General features: G+C 47.2%; 3 protein-coding genes across 3 annotated transcripts; 2 read left to right on the top strand and 1 right to left on the bottom strand.

Annotated features, from left to right (window-relative positions):
• Positions 1-85: 85 nt before the first annotated feature.
• Positions 86-2430, bottom strand: lypla1 (lysophospholipase 1). Its single transcript, XM_086102183.1, has 9 exons — positions 1968-2430; positions 1784-1815; positions 1439-1504; positions 1272-1319; positions 1126-1196; positions 980-1053; positions 801-902; positions 558-743; positions 86-418 (listed from the first exon to the last, which is right to left on the bottom strand). Exons 1-9 carry the CDS (start codon positions 2034-2036, stop codon positions 359-361), a joined length of 708 nt encoding a protein of 235 aa, XP_085958309.1. The 5' UTR covers positions 2037-2430; the 3' UTR covers positions 86-358.
• A 42-nt stretch (positions 2431-2472) lies between these two features.
• On the top strand, positions 2473-4540 carry mrpl15 (mitochondrial ribosomal protein L15). The gene is made up of 4 exons (XM_086102174.1): positions 2473-2670; positions 2884-3041; positions 3491-3656; positions 3946-4540. The coding sequence occupies exons 1-4, from the start codon at positions 2566-2568 to the stop codon at positions 4405-4407; spliced, it is 891 nt and encodes a 296-aa protein (XP_085958300.1). The 5' UTR covers positions 2473-2565; the 3' UTR covers positions 4408-4540.
• A 5525-nt stretch (positions 4541-10065) lies between these two features.
• Positions 10066-11577, top strand: sox32 (SRY-box transcription factor 32). The gene is made up of 2 exons (XM_086102182.1): positions 10066-10309; positions 11024-11577. Exons 1-2 carry the CDS (start codon positions 10066-10068, stop codon positions 11575-11577), a joined length of 798 nt encoding a protein of 265 aa, XP_085958308.1.
• The last annotated feature ends 7545 nt before the right edge of the window (positions 11578-19122 follow it).

The raw sequence follows: 19122 nt of genomic DNA, 5'->3' as shown, positions 1-19122 counted from the left end.
TAAATGATCTACTTAACAGATAGTAAGCTGCAATGCAATTTCTTTGTTAATAATAGTTGTTTAAAAAAAAAAAGAGAAAAAGAAAAACCGATAATAGGCCATTTATTGTGCATGAAAAGTACAGCTCCACATACCATGGAAGACCAAATGGCTTTTTTTGCGTCACAATCAAGCGACTGATGCCACTCTACCGTAACTACAGCTCCGTGGCGGACGGGCGAGATGGGACCAACCTCACCCGGAGCACAACGTGAAGTGGTCCCGCACACCTCTCAAGCACTAGAGCAGCGGCGGAGGCGTGTTTGTTTTCGTCAAGTGTCCTCAGGCTGAGTCACACTGGAGGAGGCGGCGGCGGCGTTCATTCGTTGCTGACGGCGGGCAGCTGCTTCTCAATGAATCGCTTGATGTCCACCATTTCCTGCACACAAACACCAATTTGAACAATAATAGGAACTTTTTGAGTGAGCTGATTTTTGTGAACAAGTGGACAGAATGAGGCCCCCCTTCCAGCATTTCGGTTGCCCATCCCTGGACTACAGGATACATTTGGTGCGGACCTCTGGACAGGCGCTGTGGGGCAGGCCAGGATACGCCTTGAAGATGACCTTCTCGGGCCCCAAGAGGCTCCTCAGCTTTTCGGCAGTGCGACTGCCAAAAGAGAACGGCACCAGCGGGTCGGCCTCGCCGTGGCACTGCAGCACGGTCACGTCCTTGTTGGTGTCACCGCCGGCCGCCGCCGCCGCCTACGGGAGAGCCGTTAGGAGAAGGACGCGTTCATTGAAATAACCGCGCGTGTCCACCTGAGGGAAGGCGTTGCGCAGAGGAAGCCAGCAGCTGAGGGCAACCACCCCGGCCAGCTTCTGCTGGCTGGTCAGAGCCGTGTAGAGCGACAAGGCACCGCCCTGTGGTCGAAATTGGCAAATGTGTCAGCTCCGGCGGTTTTCAAAACACGGGGAAATCATTTTTGTTTCATACTGACCTGTGAGAACCCACCCAGGATGATTCTATGGGACGGAATGCCATTCTTCACTTCCTGGTCAATCATGGTTTTAACTGAGGGTGAGGGTGAAGTACGTGATTCCTTGAATGCAACGCGATAACATCACTTTGAAGGAATGGACGCACGGTTGTCTGACGCTCTCTTGATGCCGGACTCGTCTTCTTCCGCATTTGGACTCAAGTTGTAAATGTCGAACCTGAACACAACCGTGGAAATGTGACTCTTTTTACATGCAAACATGCATTTCATACACTCGTGTGCATCCACTTACCAGGAAGGCATGGACATTCGCATGTTTAAGGTGACAGGCATGGTTGGGCTGTAGATTAAAATAATAACAATAACATTAAAACTGAACGAAGTATCACCATGACAAATATAGTGAGAAAAGAAAAAAAAATTGTGTCAAGTTGCATGCTAATTTCGAAACAAACATACGCATGTGGACAAATGTACTTGACGTGTGGAATCCTGATGCCACCAAATGCTTCTGCCCAGCCATGACTGCAGGGGGGGGGGGGGGGGGGAGAAACCATAAAATGCTTTAAATCTAATCCAACATGTACACAGTAATTACACAGTACACTTTTTAGATAGCCTACAAAACACATTTACACAGCACAGTTTCAGACATTTATTTGAGTTGTGTTCTGTTGTTGTTGTTTTTTTTTAGAATGGTTATAGCGACATTCGAATTTTTGCTGCACATACCAATAATCTACATGCATGATATTGTGCTGCTGAGAGTGCAACGAAGATGAAAACTGAAAAAAGGTGACCTACCCCGTGTCACCGAGGCCATGCAGAAAGATCACCTGCAAAGGTTTGCAATGACAACAATTTAGTTGAAGGCTAAATGCCTGTTGGGTTGCTGCTTCTGCTGCAAATAGGTGAGCGTTAAAATAATGAAAGCAGCAGAAGGCTGCATGTGCTGCAAATTCCAAACTAGTGGGGATTATCGACTCACCGCCGCGGTGGCTTTGCGGGCAGCAGGCACGATGGCAGGTAGAGGCGCCGACATGTTATTACCGCACATACAACAACGCGACGTACCCGTGAAGAAGCCGATTATTAAACCAAATATGGAAGCGAAATGTCAAGGTGCTTGATGGACGACTGCAAAAAAGCACTACAGATTTCCTGCGTTTGATGAAAACACCACACACAATGCAAAAACTATCACGCGAATCACACTACTTACGACGTCGGGGGAGGGCAAAGAAAGTCCCGCCTTTTCCACTTTATGATTGGCTCTGCCGCAGCAAGACAAGACCCCGATTGGTTCTTTGAAACTCCAGTCTCTCACCTCACCGTAAAGCCAGATGATGAGACGCTTTGAAAACTACTTTAAGAGTTAAACGTGATTAAAATGTATTTTTAGAGCTTTGAATTTGTTTTTCCTAACGTTGTTTTTGTTTTTCCTAACGTTGATTTATTGCGAGGTACAATCACTTCCTGAGTTCCGCCCACCCTCGTCACGTGATCCGGGTTGTCCTTGGCTGCAGGAAGGGTCGTCAAGTTTGGACGGAACCATGTGAAATGAACTCCGGAGCATCGTAACAATCATGTCTTTCCCTCACAAAACCGGCGGCAAAGCGTTCGAAGCCTTGCGTAATATGCCGCGCATAAGCTTGGAAAACCTCAGGCCTGAACCCGGCGCCACGCATCACGTACGGTTCCATTTGTTTTTGCACCGTAAATGCCAACTAACTGGCTAGCGCGGCTAATGCTTTACAACAGTCTCTGACCGACATCGTCGGCTAACTAGTTAGCTTGGCTAATGCTAACCGGTCTCTTGACTGCCAACATCGACTAGTAGGTTAGCTCGCGAGGCTAATCCCGTTCCGCTCCCTGGAATTGTTTCGTCTTTGTTATATTTTTAGGAGAAACGTCGTGGCAGAGGGCAGCACGGCGGCAACCGTAGCGGACGAGGACACAAGGGAGAGCGGCAGCGAGGCAATCGCCCTCGGCTCGGCTTCGAAGGCGGACAGACGCCCTTCTATCTGGTCATCCCTAAATATGGTTACAATGAAGGCCACAGGTACTACATGCATATAAAAAAAAATACAGATTCGAGTATTTCCTCAGAAACTGGATGGATTAGCTACTCACCTGCAGACTTCCATGCTTACATGCACAGACAGAGTAAAAAAACACCATGGGGTGATTGCTTCCGAAAATTTAAGAGCCCAACAATTATAAACATTGAAAATATTGATTAAATTTTATAATAAATAAATCAAAGGGGTTTTACGTGATCTATTTTATTACAGTGTAAATCATTTTAAAAGATAACTAAGATTTATAAAAGTAATGTCAGTTTTTCTTTCTGGCCTGACTTCCTGTGGCTGCTACTGCAAAAAGGCCCCTCCAACAGTCTCCAATTGCAATGCAAAATCCTCGTTGGGAAACATGAAATCACCCCAGCAAATCACATGGTGACCAACCTGTTGTGTTTTGGCTGTCCCATGTACTTCTGTGCCGCTTCAGCCGTCGTCCTCAGTACCAGCCACTGTCCCTGAGACGCCTTCAGTACCTCATCGACTTGGGCCGCGTGGACCCGGAGCGGCCCATCGACCTGACGCAGCTGGTCAACGGGCGCGGCGTCACTGTGCAGCCGCTCAAGAGGGACTTCGGCGTGCAGCTGGTGGACGACGTAGGTGCCGCGCACGCTGCACTTCTCTTACCTTGGCTAGGGAGGAGAGACCAGATGACAAATGTTGAGATTTTATTTTTTTTTTAAAGAATTTAATAAAATGACAGAATTGCTGTTTGTGTAGAAAGAGGGAGATGGATACATATAAAGATTTGCTGAATTAATTGGTCAAGAAATCAAAGTGAATATTAATTTTAATGCAAGCATTTAAAAAAATTGTTTGTGACTTTGGAGCCCGCCAGCAGATGTCACCGTTCACAACGCCTCACATGCCCTTCTGTATTTACAGGGTGCCGACTTGTTCTCGGCCAAAGTGAATATCGAGGTCCAGCGCGCATCCGAGAAAGCCATCGCCGCCGTGGAGAGGAATGGCGGCGTGGTGACCAGCGCGTTCTACGACCCCATCAGCCTGGCTATCCTCATCAAACCCGTGCCCTTCTTCCAGCGCGGCCAACCCATCCCGAGACGCATGCTGCCCGGTGAGGAACTGCTCCCCTACTACGTGGACCCTAACAATCGCGGCTACCTGGCAGACCCTGACGATGTCCAGCAGGCACGCCTCGCCCTGGCACTCAAGTACGGCTACGTACTGCCGGACATTTCCCGAGACCGACTGTATGACATGCTTGCTGCCCGCAAGGACGTGCGGCAACTCTTCTTTGGACTCGCACCAGGCTGGATAGTCAACATGGCCGAGAAGAAAATCCTCAAGCCTTCAGATGAGAAGCTACTGAAATACTATGCATCCTAGTGGACATTTGTGAATTGCAAGCTCGAGTAGTCCAAATAATTTGCAATAAATTATGTCATGTCATTTGTGAACATTCATCCAATGCGTAATTTGAATAAATCAAATGTGCCAAGGCGGTACAGTCGTTCACAAAGTGTGTTCGTGGGCTCCATCTAGTGGTATGCAAGAGTATTACTGTTTAAGTGTTCAAACTGGCCGATGGCATTGTATACAACTTTAAAAGAATGCGAAGAAAGCAACAGATTTCAATTTGGGGAACCTAAGGGAGCCTGCTGCTCATGACAAAATGTCTTGGAATCATTCATGCATTCCGGGAACGGAATGAAGGGAAAAACGGTCACGAGTGCAACAGGTGAGCAAGGAGGAAATCAAGACGAGTGGAAAGAATGAAAACAGGAAACAGATGCCAGTGACGTGTGCCTACTTCCAACTTAAAAAATGAGTCACAAGACGGATGCCAGCTGTATCCTGCGTCGCACGCTTCTTCGTGTACGTCTTTTTGGGAACACAATTGGACGTACGGCCTGATACATACTGCGTGTGTATATTTTCCATTATGAGAATCTCTTCAAAAAATCCTACTGATGCACGGGAGACACTTTCAAGAGATAAACAGCAGTCGTGTTAACCTAGACCAGCACTGCGCACTGTAATGTACTTTCAATAAACGCTTATTGGTATGAAAAAAAAAAGAAGCTATTTGAGCCTTAAAAGTATAAACGTGGCCATTTTTTTTTTCTGGCGGTGTACGTGAAAAGTCGGGAAAGGGACTTGGGTGTGATGTTTATTTGGTCGAAATGGCAGGCTGGCTAAAAATAAGTGGCCTATTTGATGCTTTTTTATCGAAGGAAGCATATGTTTGTGTGTTCGCATTGTGCTCCTTACACAAAGCCAAACCAGTCACAAGCCCAGGCCAGATTTAAGGGGAGGGAATTCAAGAGAAAAGTTCTTTTTTTTGTGTGTGTGTTCTCGTGGTTAAATGTGACACTTAAGTGGCGTTAGGGCTGAGGACAAATCTGGGCCGCATCCTTACCACATCAAATAAATCCGAGTGCAGGAAAGAAAACGCAGAGTCATTGTTTACAGGCGGGTGGGCGGGCGGGCGCGCTGGCTTATCTTCAAAGCAGCAGATCCTTTGCACTTCAACTATCGAAACGCTCGCTTTGCTTACTTTTTTTGGGGGGGGGGCGGGGGGGTGCCCTTTGACTCTCAGGCCTTTGCATTTCCATTTTCTGCCCGGTTCATGGACGTCGTCAGAAAATCAGCAATTTTTTTTTTCTTCCCCAAAAGTGAAAACAGATATTGGCAATTGTCTTATTTTGGAAGATGAACCGCCTCCTTTCACCGAGGGCTACAGAAATCGGAGAGTATTTGCAGAACTGATCAAGAGTCTGAAAATGCGAGGATTAATCTTCGCAGTTAAATTGATGATCCTAATCGCCGTGGATTCATTTTGATAATTGATGAGTTTAGTGGTCGAGTCAATTGTTGCACCTCCACTTAGCGGTATGCGAAAGAAATAGCCGTCGATTTGATTTGACAATCGATTAATCGATAACTTGCTGTACCTCTAATTGTGCGCAATACTACTTTTTACATTTTTTTTCTTGTGCTATATTCCGTCGCAGCGTTTGGAGGTGTTTCGGACAGGCGTTAGACGGCGGCGTGGCTCTCTCTGACTGCACATTAATCTAATGTCTGTGTCTAACCCGTTCACACTCAGCTAATTAGCCGGCAGACATTTTCTGCCACTAACGAACGCAAGTGAGCGGGAGGATTTGTTTGCAGGTCTGGCGGCTATGGAGGGCCACTTAATGGCGTCTCCGAGGTGGCGCGGGCCCCACCGCTTGCACACAAGCGGTGGCGATATCGGAGAGAAGGCGTCCAGACGTGCTTCATTTGGGGCGAGAACGAGCAAGCCCGGTGTGGGCTTTGCTCATTTGCATAGGAAGGATGGCGCCACGCCTCCACGAGGCAAATAACGACGACGACATGCAGGTAGAACAGAAGCAGCCGTTCATTCTTTTTTCTTTTTATTCTTATTGAAATTAATTATTTTAAAATATATTTTCCCGTACACTGTAAAAGCATTTGTAATTTTTGAAAAAAATTCTTCTCTTGATTTTGTTTTTCACTTTTCATTTTGCATTACACAAGCTTGCGTTTCAAAAATTGATTTATTCATTTTTAACCTACGATCCATGGAGGATTTTTTTTGGTGATCATCTTATTTTTATTTTATGTTATGTTAAAAAAACTTTGATAACATTTGTGCATTTCCATATTTTATTTTTTGAAATGTATTTCTAAACGCAAGTAGACACCCACATCAGCACTGATAAATCATTCAATATCTTTGCCTTCTACTAGAAAAAAATTAATAGTAATTTTGTATTTGATCTGATTTCTTTTTTTAATCAATAAATAAAGAATTCCATGTTATTACGTTGAGTTTTTTTTTTTTACGTTATGTTCAATCAATCCATCATGCTTCTGCTAATGCGAGCAGTCAAGGGACCACATTTGGTTCCCTTCTAAACGCTGTTATTTGACACACCAACATTAACGCACATGCCTTGTATCGTTTAATGAGAGGGGGGGCGCATTTGGGGTGGGGTGAGGTGGGGGCCTTTTTGGGTGTTTGAAGTCTGGCTCAGTCCACGTTGTTATCAGCGCCTCATCATTGTGGGGGACCTAATGAAGGGGCGGGGGGGCTTGTAATCCTCTCAGCGGGCTTGATGTAAGGCCGGGCAGGGCACTGTTTACACTGGGGATGGGGGGGCACCCCCACTTGGAGGGTTGTGGGAGGTGGTGGTGGGGGTCATAGTTGACTGCATAGAATGCTGTCTGAGCTTTCGATGGATCTCCAGCCTGCTGAGCCCATACAATACAATACAAAGCCCAAAAGAAGAAGCACTATCACACCATGCAAGGAATACAGTGCTTCATTATGACACCTTCATGTCATGGGGGGCAATGGGTGGGTGGAGGGGGGGGTTCCAAACATTCCAACATAAGCCAGCCACAAAAGTCAAAAGAACACATCCCGCGTGCTTTTGAGTTAAAAATCCGAGAAATACAGTCCGAGGCCCGTGCTATCAAAAGTCGACACACCCCACCCGAAGAAATCAATTGCGAAAAAACGACTAACCCAAAACAACTACGATCACGCGGTTGCACGAGTGTCCACATCCTCTGAACGATTCACATTGAAACTCAAGAGTGAGCACCAAGGTCATGTCGGCGAGCGTCAACACATTTCAAGTCATCCACAAAAGCAAGCGGAACAATTTGCAGTTCCGGAATCCAAAATGTCCTCCAAGTCAGCCCATGCCGCTCGACATCGTGCAGCTGCTGGCTACAGCAATGACCGCAAACGTCTACACACCCCATCGATAAACGGAACGAGTCAAAAAAAAAATTGACGGCGATGACTTGTAATTCCCCCAATACGAGCACGACATGAAACGTTTAGACTTGTGTACAGTTAATATCGGACCAAATCTTCTTCGTCCACCTTGCAGCAAATATGAAAGTTGCTAACATGAAGTCAAGGACTGAGCCAAATTGCAAAATGGACGCGAATGAGTCAGCCGGTCGACTTGTGTTCCTCATCCCCGTCGCCATCACTCAAACGATGATGCAATATGAATTATTTGCAGTGCGGCTCATTCAAACTTGCTCGCATTGAAAAAAAAAAAATCTTGTTGGACTCCGCATATTTGGTCTTGTGCGACGTGTGTCGGTCAGCAGGGGGGCGTAGTGAGCCGAAACCAACCTCGGTGTGGTCCCGCTGTGCCTAATTGATTGAAGCCATTTCGTTCAACAACTTCGTCGCATTTTGGAGTCTTTCACGGCACGTCAGAGCGCGCGCGGCCTTCAACACGGCCGATGTGGATTCTCACCACGGACACCCCCCCCCCCCCCAAACCCCCCACTCCCCGCAAACAATCAGACGTATTTTGTCTTGATGAGCCTTGAACACATCAAGTCTCTTCTGGCAAAAGTCCAAGCTCGAGCGTAGGACGGGTGACGTCACGAACTTCGCAGGTTTCTTTTGTGGCGCGTTGAGACCTTCGCCTCGTGACGTCACGTCACGTCAGTTCGAACGGACACCGGACAAAAAAAAAAAAAAAAAGGAGGCGCAGGTGCAAAATGCATGCGTAGGGTTTTGCACAGGCAGGTGTCATGCAGGCAAGCTTTTGTTCGCCCCTAATGGAAGTGGAGGAGGGAGGCAGGGGGGGGGGCTCCTGCAATCATCATTCGACGTTGACAGGGCAGCATGCTGCAATATTACCACTTTAGAATATGCAGTGATGGAATTTTATGAAAACATTACAATTGAAACGATGATGTAAAAACGTTTCAAAGGGCTAGCAGCAAGTATTTCCATTCTTTATTTCTCGATTTATTTCTTTATGGGGGGGGGGGGTGGCTGCGAATGTTCAAAAATGAGAAGGCCGAGCTAGTTTCTGTGAGGCTGCTGCGGCTTCAATACACTTTCGAGGCTCGTCGAGCACATTTTGGGGGGCTTGAATTTGCACGTGAGGAATAACCCTTCATCATCGTCATCGTCATCATCATCATCATCCCCTTTTGTGTGCATCTATCAGCTGCGCGCAAATATTTGACAGGCGCGTTTCATCATCTGCTCCAAATGGAACAAGACAGTGTACCGCGCCTGATAAGGGGGCGGGGGGAGGGGGCGTCTTGAGAGCCACAATGTAATTAGTAACTACCCCCCTACACACACACACACGCACACTTTGATGTACAGCCATCAATACTGTCAGGACCTATTGATTGGATTCCAGCACACTTCAACGGCAAAAGAAAAAATTCGATTAATACAAAAAAAAAAAGGTAAGAAAAGAAAGTGCCTTCAAAAACAGGCTTCATTCGTCCATAATGCAAAAATGAACACGTGGTGGGGGATGAGAAGCAAATAATGAGCATTACACATTTACAAAAAAAAATAGAAAATGGAAAAAGGAAAGAACCGCACGTTGCTGTCAGTCAAATCACTGAACGTGTAAATTTGCATTTCATTAATGAACATAATTTTTAAAAGAATGCAAATGAAAATAAGCTAAAAAAAAGAGCAATACATGGATGCCAAAAATCCGACTAAGACCTAACCGCATATTGTAATGGGAAAATTAATTCAAATGTAATTTTTATTTTAAACTAGCAATAAACTTTTGAAATTCAATGAAAGCGAATGTGAAACAAAATGAAAAATGTTGCACATGCACATTTTAACGGTGCTATTAACGATGTATATTATTTTAAAAGAAAAACACACCATTTATCTATTTTAAACGGTCTTTTTAATTTAATTTATCCGAAAATAAATAAACATATGAACGAAAGCATGTTAGGCACGAAAAGAAATTTAAAAATCGAGTTAGAAATTCTAATCTTGGAAAGAAAAAAACCGCACCGTGAGTACAAATAATGAAGGACTCCTTTATTTTGAAAACGTTACGAACCCCAATAGCGCAAATTGCTGGTGGACTTGGAGGGAGGGGGGGGGGGGGCGTGCCTAACGCGGCTTCACCTGGAGTTCGCACCTTCCACGCCATCGTCTCATTGGCGGAGCCCCCAAATAAATCCGGGGCTCCCGTGACGGAGACCCCCCCCGCGACGTGCCTTAGCATGCGCCACTTGCACACAACCTGCGCCTCCGCCTGCTCGGCCTCGGACAGCCCGCGCCAGGTGCTCCGCGACGAGACGCTAGAAGGGGCCAGCCCGGCGGGGGCCAACAAGTGCGCGGGGCCCCAGTCGGGGCAGCGCGTGCGGCGGCCGCTCAACGCCTTCATCATCTGGACCAAGGAGGAGCGACGGCGGCTGGCCCAGTTGAATCCGGATTTGGAGAACACCGACCTCAGCAAGATTCTCGGTCAGCCACGCCGCACGTGCACTAGCACACGCAGGCCTACACGCAAATTAGCCTTGGATTATTATCATTATTATTATTATTATTAATAATTGAAGTTGAAGTATTTTAATGACAATTTTATATTTAAAAAGACAGCCGTTGTAACACGTGATAATTGATGATGATTATAATTGTAGGCATAGTTTGGGGGTTTCATTTATTTAGGTAATATTTTTTGTTTGTTTGTTACAAATGTATTATTTGTCAATCATCCATCAATTTTCTAATCCTCCCGAGGTTCGCGGGCCTACTGGAGCCTATCCCAGCTGTCTTCAGGGAGTAAGTGGTGTAAACCCTCAACTGGTTTTAAAACATGCATGTTTTTTTGGAATGTGAGAGGAAACTCGATTACCCGGAGAAAAACCACCCAGGCACGGGGAGAACCAGGCCGGAATCAAACCCCGAACCTCTGTACTGTGAGGCCGACGTGCTACGCATGTCAATCACCGTGCCGCCCCATTAACCCGTTTTTAAAAAAATAGTTATGGACATTTTGGTATTAATAATTCTTCCTCCTTTACCTTCCCTCACAGTAAACGCAGCGGTTGAAACCCTTTTTCAGACTCTTTGGCTAATTTTTGACACTGTGTATGGGGTCTCGTTGTGAAATCTTGTGTGTGAAATGCGCTGTAGGAATCAAGTGGGTGATCGTGGGTGCTTGCGTTCTCCTCGCAGGCAAGACGTGGAAGTCAATGTCACTGTCGGAGAAGCGTCCGTACATGCAGGAGGCGGAACGTCTGCGCGTGCAGCACACCATCGACTACCCCGACTACAAGTACCGCCCCCGCCGCAGGAAGCAGCTGAAGAAGAGCCCCAAGACGCCCGTCGCCGAACCCCCGCCGCCGCTGCGCCCCCCCGCCGCCTTGAACTTGACCTACGACCTGGCCTGCCTGCTCCACAACCAACAGCATCAACTCCACGCCTCCTTCCCGACCGTTCATCCCGCGCGGGGCTACCCGACGAGTCCCTTTTTTCAGGAGCCCTTGCAGGATTCCTACCCGAGTGACCCTCACCTGCATTTCGCGGGCCAGCAGCGGCACGGAGAGCAGGCCGAGTCCAGGTTCTTGGCGGGGCCCTCCCTGGACGTCTACCTGGAGCGGGTGCATCTGGACACGCTGTATGATCTGGACAGCAGCGAGTTCGAACAGTACCTGGGCCCGCAGGGTCCCGTCAGGCCCGACGCGGCCGATCCCGGCTGCTACCGCAGACAACAACGCTCGCTATCCTGAACAAAAATACAACATGTCATGTTTAGTCACACGCGTCCGCGGGCACCGCACAGACATGTTTGACAGAGGCAGCCATCGCCACAATTTGTCACGGAATCACACCCTTGAAACTGCTTCGTTAAAAAGAACCCGCCTTGGGTCTTTAGGACACACACACACACACAAAAAAAAAACCAGTATTAGGTATGATTGAATTTTCTGTTCACACCAGCAAGACAGTCAATAAACCCATTTTCGTTTGTGTTCACAGCAAGGGGGAAGAATTCTCTGACACTCAAATAAATGCTCAGGGGAAATGATGATAGAAAGGGTAATTAAATATATGTCTTTTTTTTTAATGAAAAAAAAAAAAAAGATAAACGGCAAAGGTCACTATTGCGACTCAGGGTAAAAGAGTTGGTGCTCGAGCACCACGCTCGCTCGCTCTGTGCACATGCCCGTCCGTCTATATTGTGCGTGTTTATGTGTGTTTTTGTATGTGATCCAATAAATAAGATTGAATTCAACTGTCAAACTTGTGTTTAAACTTGACACTGAGGGGGAAACGGGAGGGCGCCTGCGGGGCATAAACTTCCCAACTTCCTGTTTCATTTCATTTCACAAAGGCGCTAAAAATATGACCCCCCCACCCCAAAAAAAAAGAGTCCACATATCTCCAACTTGACACGTGTTTACGAGTTTTGGGGCGCCCTTATAAACACTTGCCACACTAAAATCAAGAATAAATCCTTGTCGTGGAAACCGTAAGATTATCGCCATGACTACCGTTTTTCCCCTTAGGCACTTCCAGCGGAAGTTCTTCTTCTTCACGTTCAATTGAGAAGAAGAACGGTCGTCATGGCAACTAACTTTGGCCGTCCGCAAGAAGGATCGACAGCGCCCAAAGAAGGCGCATGAACACAGCGGCATTGTAGCTTTGGCTACAATGCCACACGGGATTTTGGTTGAGGGAAGCCATTTTAAACTAAGAAGACGCGTTCTCGCGCCAGGTTATTTTCTCGCTTGTTTTGCGCGCGACGTTGCCCCCTGGCAACAATTAAGCTTGCCTTGCAGAAACTTCCTGGAGCAAAAACAAGAGGATGACATCACTGGATAACAATAAACACGCGGCAGCGGCTCAACTCAGCATAAATGGGTTTGTTTTTCCGTCAACTTGAACGTTTCTCTCCGAAAAACAGGTCAATGGAGCGCTTATCGACATTTCATCAGCGCGAACCAATGCGAGGAATCTCACCAAACATCCCGCGTATTTCCTCACTAAACATTGCCGCTCGGAGATTAGGAGGCAAAAATGCCACCTCCGCATGTCCAATATTGACAGGAGGCCAAAGGGGAGTTTATGTTGAAGCTAAAAATAGATTTGCCACTCGGAACATTCTTGAGCTCTGCCATAATTAGCAAGGCGCCAAGGCCTGGGGTCACTTCCTGCACCGGCGGACCTGGAGGTGCAGCCGTGTGTTCTGCGGCCCCGAGATAATGCTCATCCCACTTTTATCCGGCACCAACGCGGAGGAAGCCGTGACAGGAAGACGCACGCTGCTCACCGCTTTCTTACTGGAAAAGAAACAAGCAGCCCAGCGGGCCCTTCGCTGCTTCATGGGAACTCCCGAAAGGCGTCGAATGGCGACTTTATGTCCTGAACATCGTCTTAAAGGCTACCAAGTGATCTCATGTAACGTAACGCCTTGCGATGTCATGTCATGTCAAGTAACGTAACGTGTTGTGTTCACGTCATGCAGTCATCTACCGTCAGGAAATGTCACGTCAGTCATGACATGTCAGAAACAATGTTTTGAAGTCTCAATCAACAGCGCACGCAAGGTCATATTAGGACATGTCACAAGTAACATGACGTTATGCAACATAACGCCATGTGGCATGTAACGTCATGTCGCATGCCATCTCGTGTCGTTCGACGATGTAAAATAACAGTCAGGCGACATGTCTCGCGCCACGTAATATTACGTAATTTGCTGTCACGTGACGGAATGCGACGTCATGTCACACGTGACGTCAGGTAACATCATTTCATGTCGCGTAACGTGTCATCGGAAATCATCACGCAATGGGTAACACGGTGTAACGCAACGTAGCGCAGCCACGTGACGGAATGCGACGACACGTCACACGTAACGTCTGGTAGCATCATTTCATGTCGCGTAACGTGTCATCGGAAATCATCACGCAATGGGTAACACGGTGTAACGCAACGTAGCGCAGCCACGTGACGGAATGCGACGACACGTCACACGTAACGTCTGGTAGCATCATTTCATGTCGCGTAACGTGTCATCGGAAATCATCACGCAATGGGTAACACGGTGTAACGTACGGAATGTCACACGCGTCATATCACATCCCGTCATGTCACGTGACGTAGCACGTCACGTCGTTCAATGGTGTCAAGTAACATGTCATGCCATGGAGTGTAATGCAATGTCACGTAACATGTCATGTGACATCACGCCACGTCATGTAACGCCACGTAATAGGAGCCGATGAAGTGTCATGTCACAAAACCAAACCTTGTCATGTCATGGAACAGAATGTCCTGTAAGAAAATGTCGAAATGCGGGTGTTGAGTGAGCGCGGAAATGCGTCCCGCCTTGTTCCTTTAGGAGGGTCCGGAGACTTTCTTGGTGGATGCGCGCATGTGTGTGTGTGTGTGTGCTCACCGTGAAAACATGCGATGTTTGTCTTGGACGAGCACAAGTTGTCCTGGAGGCAGACGAGAGCGGCGGCGCGCAAAGCCGACGTGGCCCACCTGGCCCAGACGAGAACATGAAAAATGAGACGCGAGGTGATTTCCATACAGGCGCGACGATCTGAATGAGCACCTGCCGGCTTTGTGGCCACTTTGACACCTCCGTTCACTGAGGGACCTGACGGAGGGGTGGGGGGGGGGGCATCTCAAAATGGAAGCTTTTGGGTATTGTCATGTCAGATTGAGTGACATTACAACTTGATCCTTTTATAACTTTTTTAGCGAGAACGTTTTTCCTCATAACCTCGCAACTTCATCCATGTAAAGTGATGCCACCCGTCACATATTTCATCTCGCAACCCTTTTGGATTTTTCCTCCTAGCTTTGGAGATAATCTTGTCACATTCCCACTCTTGGCAACCACTTTTTCTTTTCTCAGAGCAAATCTTGTATAAAATTCAGACTTTTTTTTTTTTTAAATAGCATAATGACTTTTTCCTCATTTTGGTTATTATTGGCCGGGCGTGAGTGTCGCGAATGAATTGTCCATTGAGCGTAATTTACAATCAGGGTGCGGGGAGGGGCATGGTGGTGGTGGTGGTGGGGGGGGGGAGCTTTTGCCTGATAATTAATCAACTTTTTGGCCGTGTCAGGCTTCGACTTCCGTCTGAGGTTGTTGCGTGGCATGGACACAATTCCCCCTGCGCGACATAAGAAAGTGCAAGGAAGGGCCTTTGCAAAGACAGCGGGCAACCACAGCGAGCCCCCCCCCCCCCCCTCACCTCCCGCCTCCTCCCACTGTCCTGTAATCACCGACGACATACATACAAGTACTTTCCCAGATCTGGCTTCCTGTCCTTCCAGCTGCAAGTAGCACAGGAAGAATAACACAAGTAGCAGAATGTGGCCTTTTCCAAACACCAGGCAAATCATCATCATACAAAAAAGAAGTTAAAAGGCGAGCGAGTCGGGGAAGTCGGGCTATGACCGGCCTTCCTCAACACCCCCGCGCGCTCAACAATAAGCTGCCAATCAGGCCGCACACGTCTTGTTTTGTTATGCGCATGTTATGTTCACTTAACTTGTTGTTTTTTGCTAATCGGACATCTCCAAAAACGTTATTTGCGCACGTGCAAACTGGACCCCAAGTGCTTTGCGACATGGCAACACAAAAATTTCTCCCAATCAGGGAATGGTCAATTGTAAAATAATATAGTCACCATGTTTTATTTGACAGTTAAAAAAAAAAAAAAGAAATTCAAGATGGACCTTGAATGCTTCATGCTTCAATTTACAAATTTTCTTTTTTTTTTGGTGCAGTTTGATTTGCCCATCTATGGCATTTTGCCTTGTGAATTGACTATCTTGTCGACTTGCTAACTCCAATTTTTGCTCACAACTCCCGACAAGAAAAATGAGTTCAGCGGTGGCTTTCGTCTTGGAAAAACTTTTCAGGGGGTGCAAGCACAACAACTCAGTGACTGGGCGCCATGAATATGATGATGATGACAAATGACGCGCTGCATTGTATGTCATTAGCCGGAATGAACTTTACTTTCCTATGGGCGTGAATGACGGCCCAACGTCAGGCGTGCGTTTCATTGCTTCCTCCATCCTGCGTGTTCCTCACTTTCCCAGGCGGTCTCGGAGGAGCCGCGGGGACGACGGGGCGGATCGGCAATGACACGGGGGTCCGGCCTCCCATTGTATGTGTGCATTTGCACAGCATGGGAGCGCAAGGACAGTGGACCTACAAGAATACAATCGGCTCATATTTATTTACTGCTTAGCGGTGGCCAGGGGGGGGACCCCCCAACCCTTAGTAGCTGATAGTGAGTTTACAATCATAGACCTCTCATAAAGTTGACCAAGGGCAAGCAGAGGCCACACTGTCAGTCTGGAGATGATTAAAGATTTTGCATGCTTTGTATGCTAATGACACCATTTATTGGGCGCGTGGAAAAAGGCTGCCGACAAGTGCTGTCCAACTGTATTGTTTTCATTCAAGCTCTTATAAATCAAAATATCTATACGTATGAATTAATTTTATTCTAAATTGTTTTATTTTATTTTTAACTATAGTGGCTTTCTTTTTAATTGAATGTCCGCTTCATTTAATTTTAAACATTTTTTTTAAATTCCTTTTTTTAAAGATAGAGATAAAGTTTAACTGTATCGTTCTTTCATTTGCGTGGTGACACCCCCCCCACACACACACACACAAACTCACAGGAAGTACTGTCGTACTGTACTTCCGATACTATTGGCACTATTGTTTTTAATATAACATAAAAATTTTACTGACATGTTTTTTCCCCCTTTAAGAATACATTCATGAAGCTTTTAAAGAGAAAAAAAGAGGAGTCGTCTCCAATCTTTGTCGTGATTGCGCTTGGAAGCGTAATGCGTGTGCGGGCCAGTGGGGGGCGCTCTTCTTCTCTGTGTTGACAGAGTGGCCAGAAAACGGAGGCACCAAATGGGTGTCCACACGTAAGCGTTTGTTGTACTCACATTGAAGGGAAGCATTTTCACAGGGTTGCTGCCGCGCGTCTCCCCCCCCTCATGACCTGCATCAACAACAAAGACAAATTAATTTTCCCACAGGCATTAATGACGCACGCTAAGGTTTGAGTGGCTTTTGCCCCCCCCCCCCCCCCACACCTCCCCGGCGCCACAAAAAAAGATTAACGGTGGATTAAAATGTCAAAAATAGAGAAATCCGCAGATTGAGAGTTGATGAGAGTCGTCCATATGCTGTTGGTGGAAGTTTGCCGCTCGTTTGCTCACCTTCTCGAAACAGATGAGAGTGAATGGGCCTTTTTCATATCAGGCCATTCATATGTGATGAAGACTCTTTTTTTTTTTCTTCTAATTTATCTTTTATATGCATAAAGTGTATCCCATGCTGAAACGACCCAGTTGAAAGCGTTTTGTTTTGTTTCCTGCTATACGTCTTTGTTTTCTGGTGGTTTGTTTCATGTCTGTCCCCGTTAGGGCTTTGCTGTCCACCTGTTGTTGTCAGCCCCGCCCGCCCCTCGCCTCAACCAATCACCTCCCTCTGTCCCTTCAAACTCGGTGCCCCTCAGGTGCATAAATGATCCCGACTACTCATTAAAACCGCCACACTCTCGTCCTTACGCTATCGTCGTCACGGCAAAGACGCGCAGTTGCCGCGGACGCTTTCACTAAGTCCTCCGTCGCTAGAAATGACACCATCGATGTCGCCGTGCGCTACTGCGTGAGTGTAAAACAGCCGAAATGGTGAAAAAGAGGCATCGACTCAGACTGTCTGAGCGCAAATCTTTTGTTCTCATGGGAAAAATTGAGGGAAAGTCCCGCCTCTGTGATATCATGACAACTGTCCGCCACACAAAGACTTGACTGGAGCTTTTCTGTCGTGCTGAAAAACAATGCACACCCCAAGAGGCCACTACAGCTGGCGGGGTTGGCTTGGCGCTTTCTTCTGGCAGGACAGCGCACACACACACACACACGCGGACATGACTGACGGCATTGTCTACTTTTATTAGCCATAGCCAAAGACTTGGTCATGGCTGTTTCACGATTACCCCCGTACATCAACAAGGAAAGGTAGTATCGGCCGTCGCGACAGCACCGATACTAATTGGATCATTACCGATACATGACCAGGGGAAGCTGCTCACAATAAGACAAAGGCCTGAAAATGATAAGCAACAGCAAGTCAAAGACGCAAAGGCAGCGCAAAGAGCAAAACTGCTATCAATAAAATCCTATTGCTGGCCCAATAGCAAAGCAAAGTGGGATCGGCAAAAACCAATCCATTTTCTGAAACGCCAATCCAATTTTAAAACGGACAAGTGACATGACTGATGCAGGGCCGCTCAAACGAACACCGATAGCCAAAAGTCATACGGATAACTTAGTTCTGTCAGCAGTAGTGTGTGTTTGTATGAGCTTTAGACTCCGCTACAGGGCACAGATTTGCAGAGTAAATCAAAGTGGACAATTTCCTGCGCTGCAAGGAAAGCCCCCGGCAGGAGAATGAGTGGATAACGCCGCAGCGTTTGCCCGCGGTTTCCTGCCACACACTGAAAACCAACCCCCAAAAAAAAAAAAACACACACACACACTTGAGATGTATTGTTTCTGCGCAGGCTGTCAAGAGGCGGACATTTTGATTTGAGACTGCGGGGGATTATGGAGCCGGGAGGGCAGGAAGCAGGAAGGGATACGCAATGTGAATTGTGCCAAATGCAGCCTCCCGCATTCAGATAATGAGATGCGCGCCGACGTCGGCGCGATGGCGACAGTCGCTTTCGACGCAAAAATCCGCACGGTGCAACTTCTGGTGTTGACAGCTCACATCTGCATATGTAGCATTTATGCTACCCATAACTATCCTACACGTGGAGATTTTGTGGCACACGACGCCGCCGCGCACTTGCGTCGATGCGTTATTGACGTCGCGGAGAGCACAAGTGACGGTTTGGAGCGGCTTTGCTGGCGGACTGAATGTGATGTGAATGTGATTTCTTTTCCGGGCAGGTGGGAGGACCCGCGAGCTCTGCTGGGAAGCGCAGAGGGAAGCTGGCGTCCGAGCGGGGGAAGTGACAGCATTGGCGCGAGACGCGCACACACAAACACGCACGTTCACCTTCTCCTATGGCAGGTGTGCAACATATCGTATCACCTTTGTCATCATTTGTCGTTAACGTGAAGGTAGACTTGATCATGTTTTTGTATGTTATAGTGGATAATTAAATCTTGTAAACATGCTTCGGCGCACCATTTTATTTGAATTTGGGAGGAGGAGAGGCTTGGGGGGTGATTTAATTTTTTTTTTAGCTCATCGATGTTTT

The sequence above is a fragment of the Hippocampus guttulatus genome, chromosome 21 (assembly GCF_054856545.1).
Source record: "Hippocampus guttulatus isolate MCC_2025c chromosome 21, RoL_Hgut_1.0, whole genome shotgun sequence".
NCBI lineage: Eukaryota > Metazoa > Chordata > Actinopteri > Syngnathiformes > Syngnathidae > Hippocampus > Hippocampus guttulatus.
The sequence above is the reverse complement of the archived record's forward strand: the minus strand, read 5'-3'. Positions and strand labels throughout refer to the sequence as shown.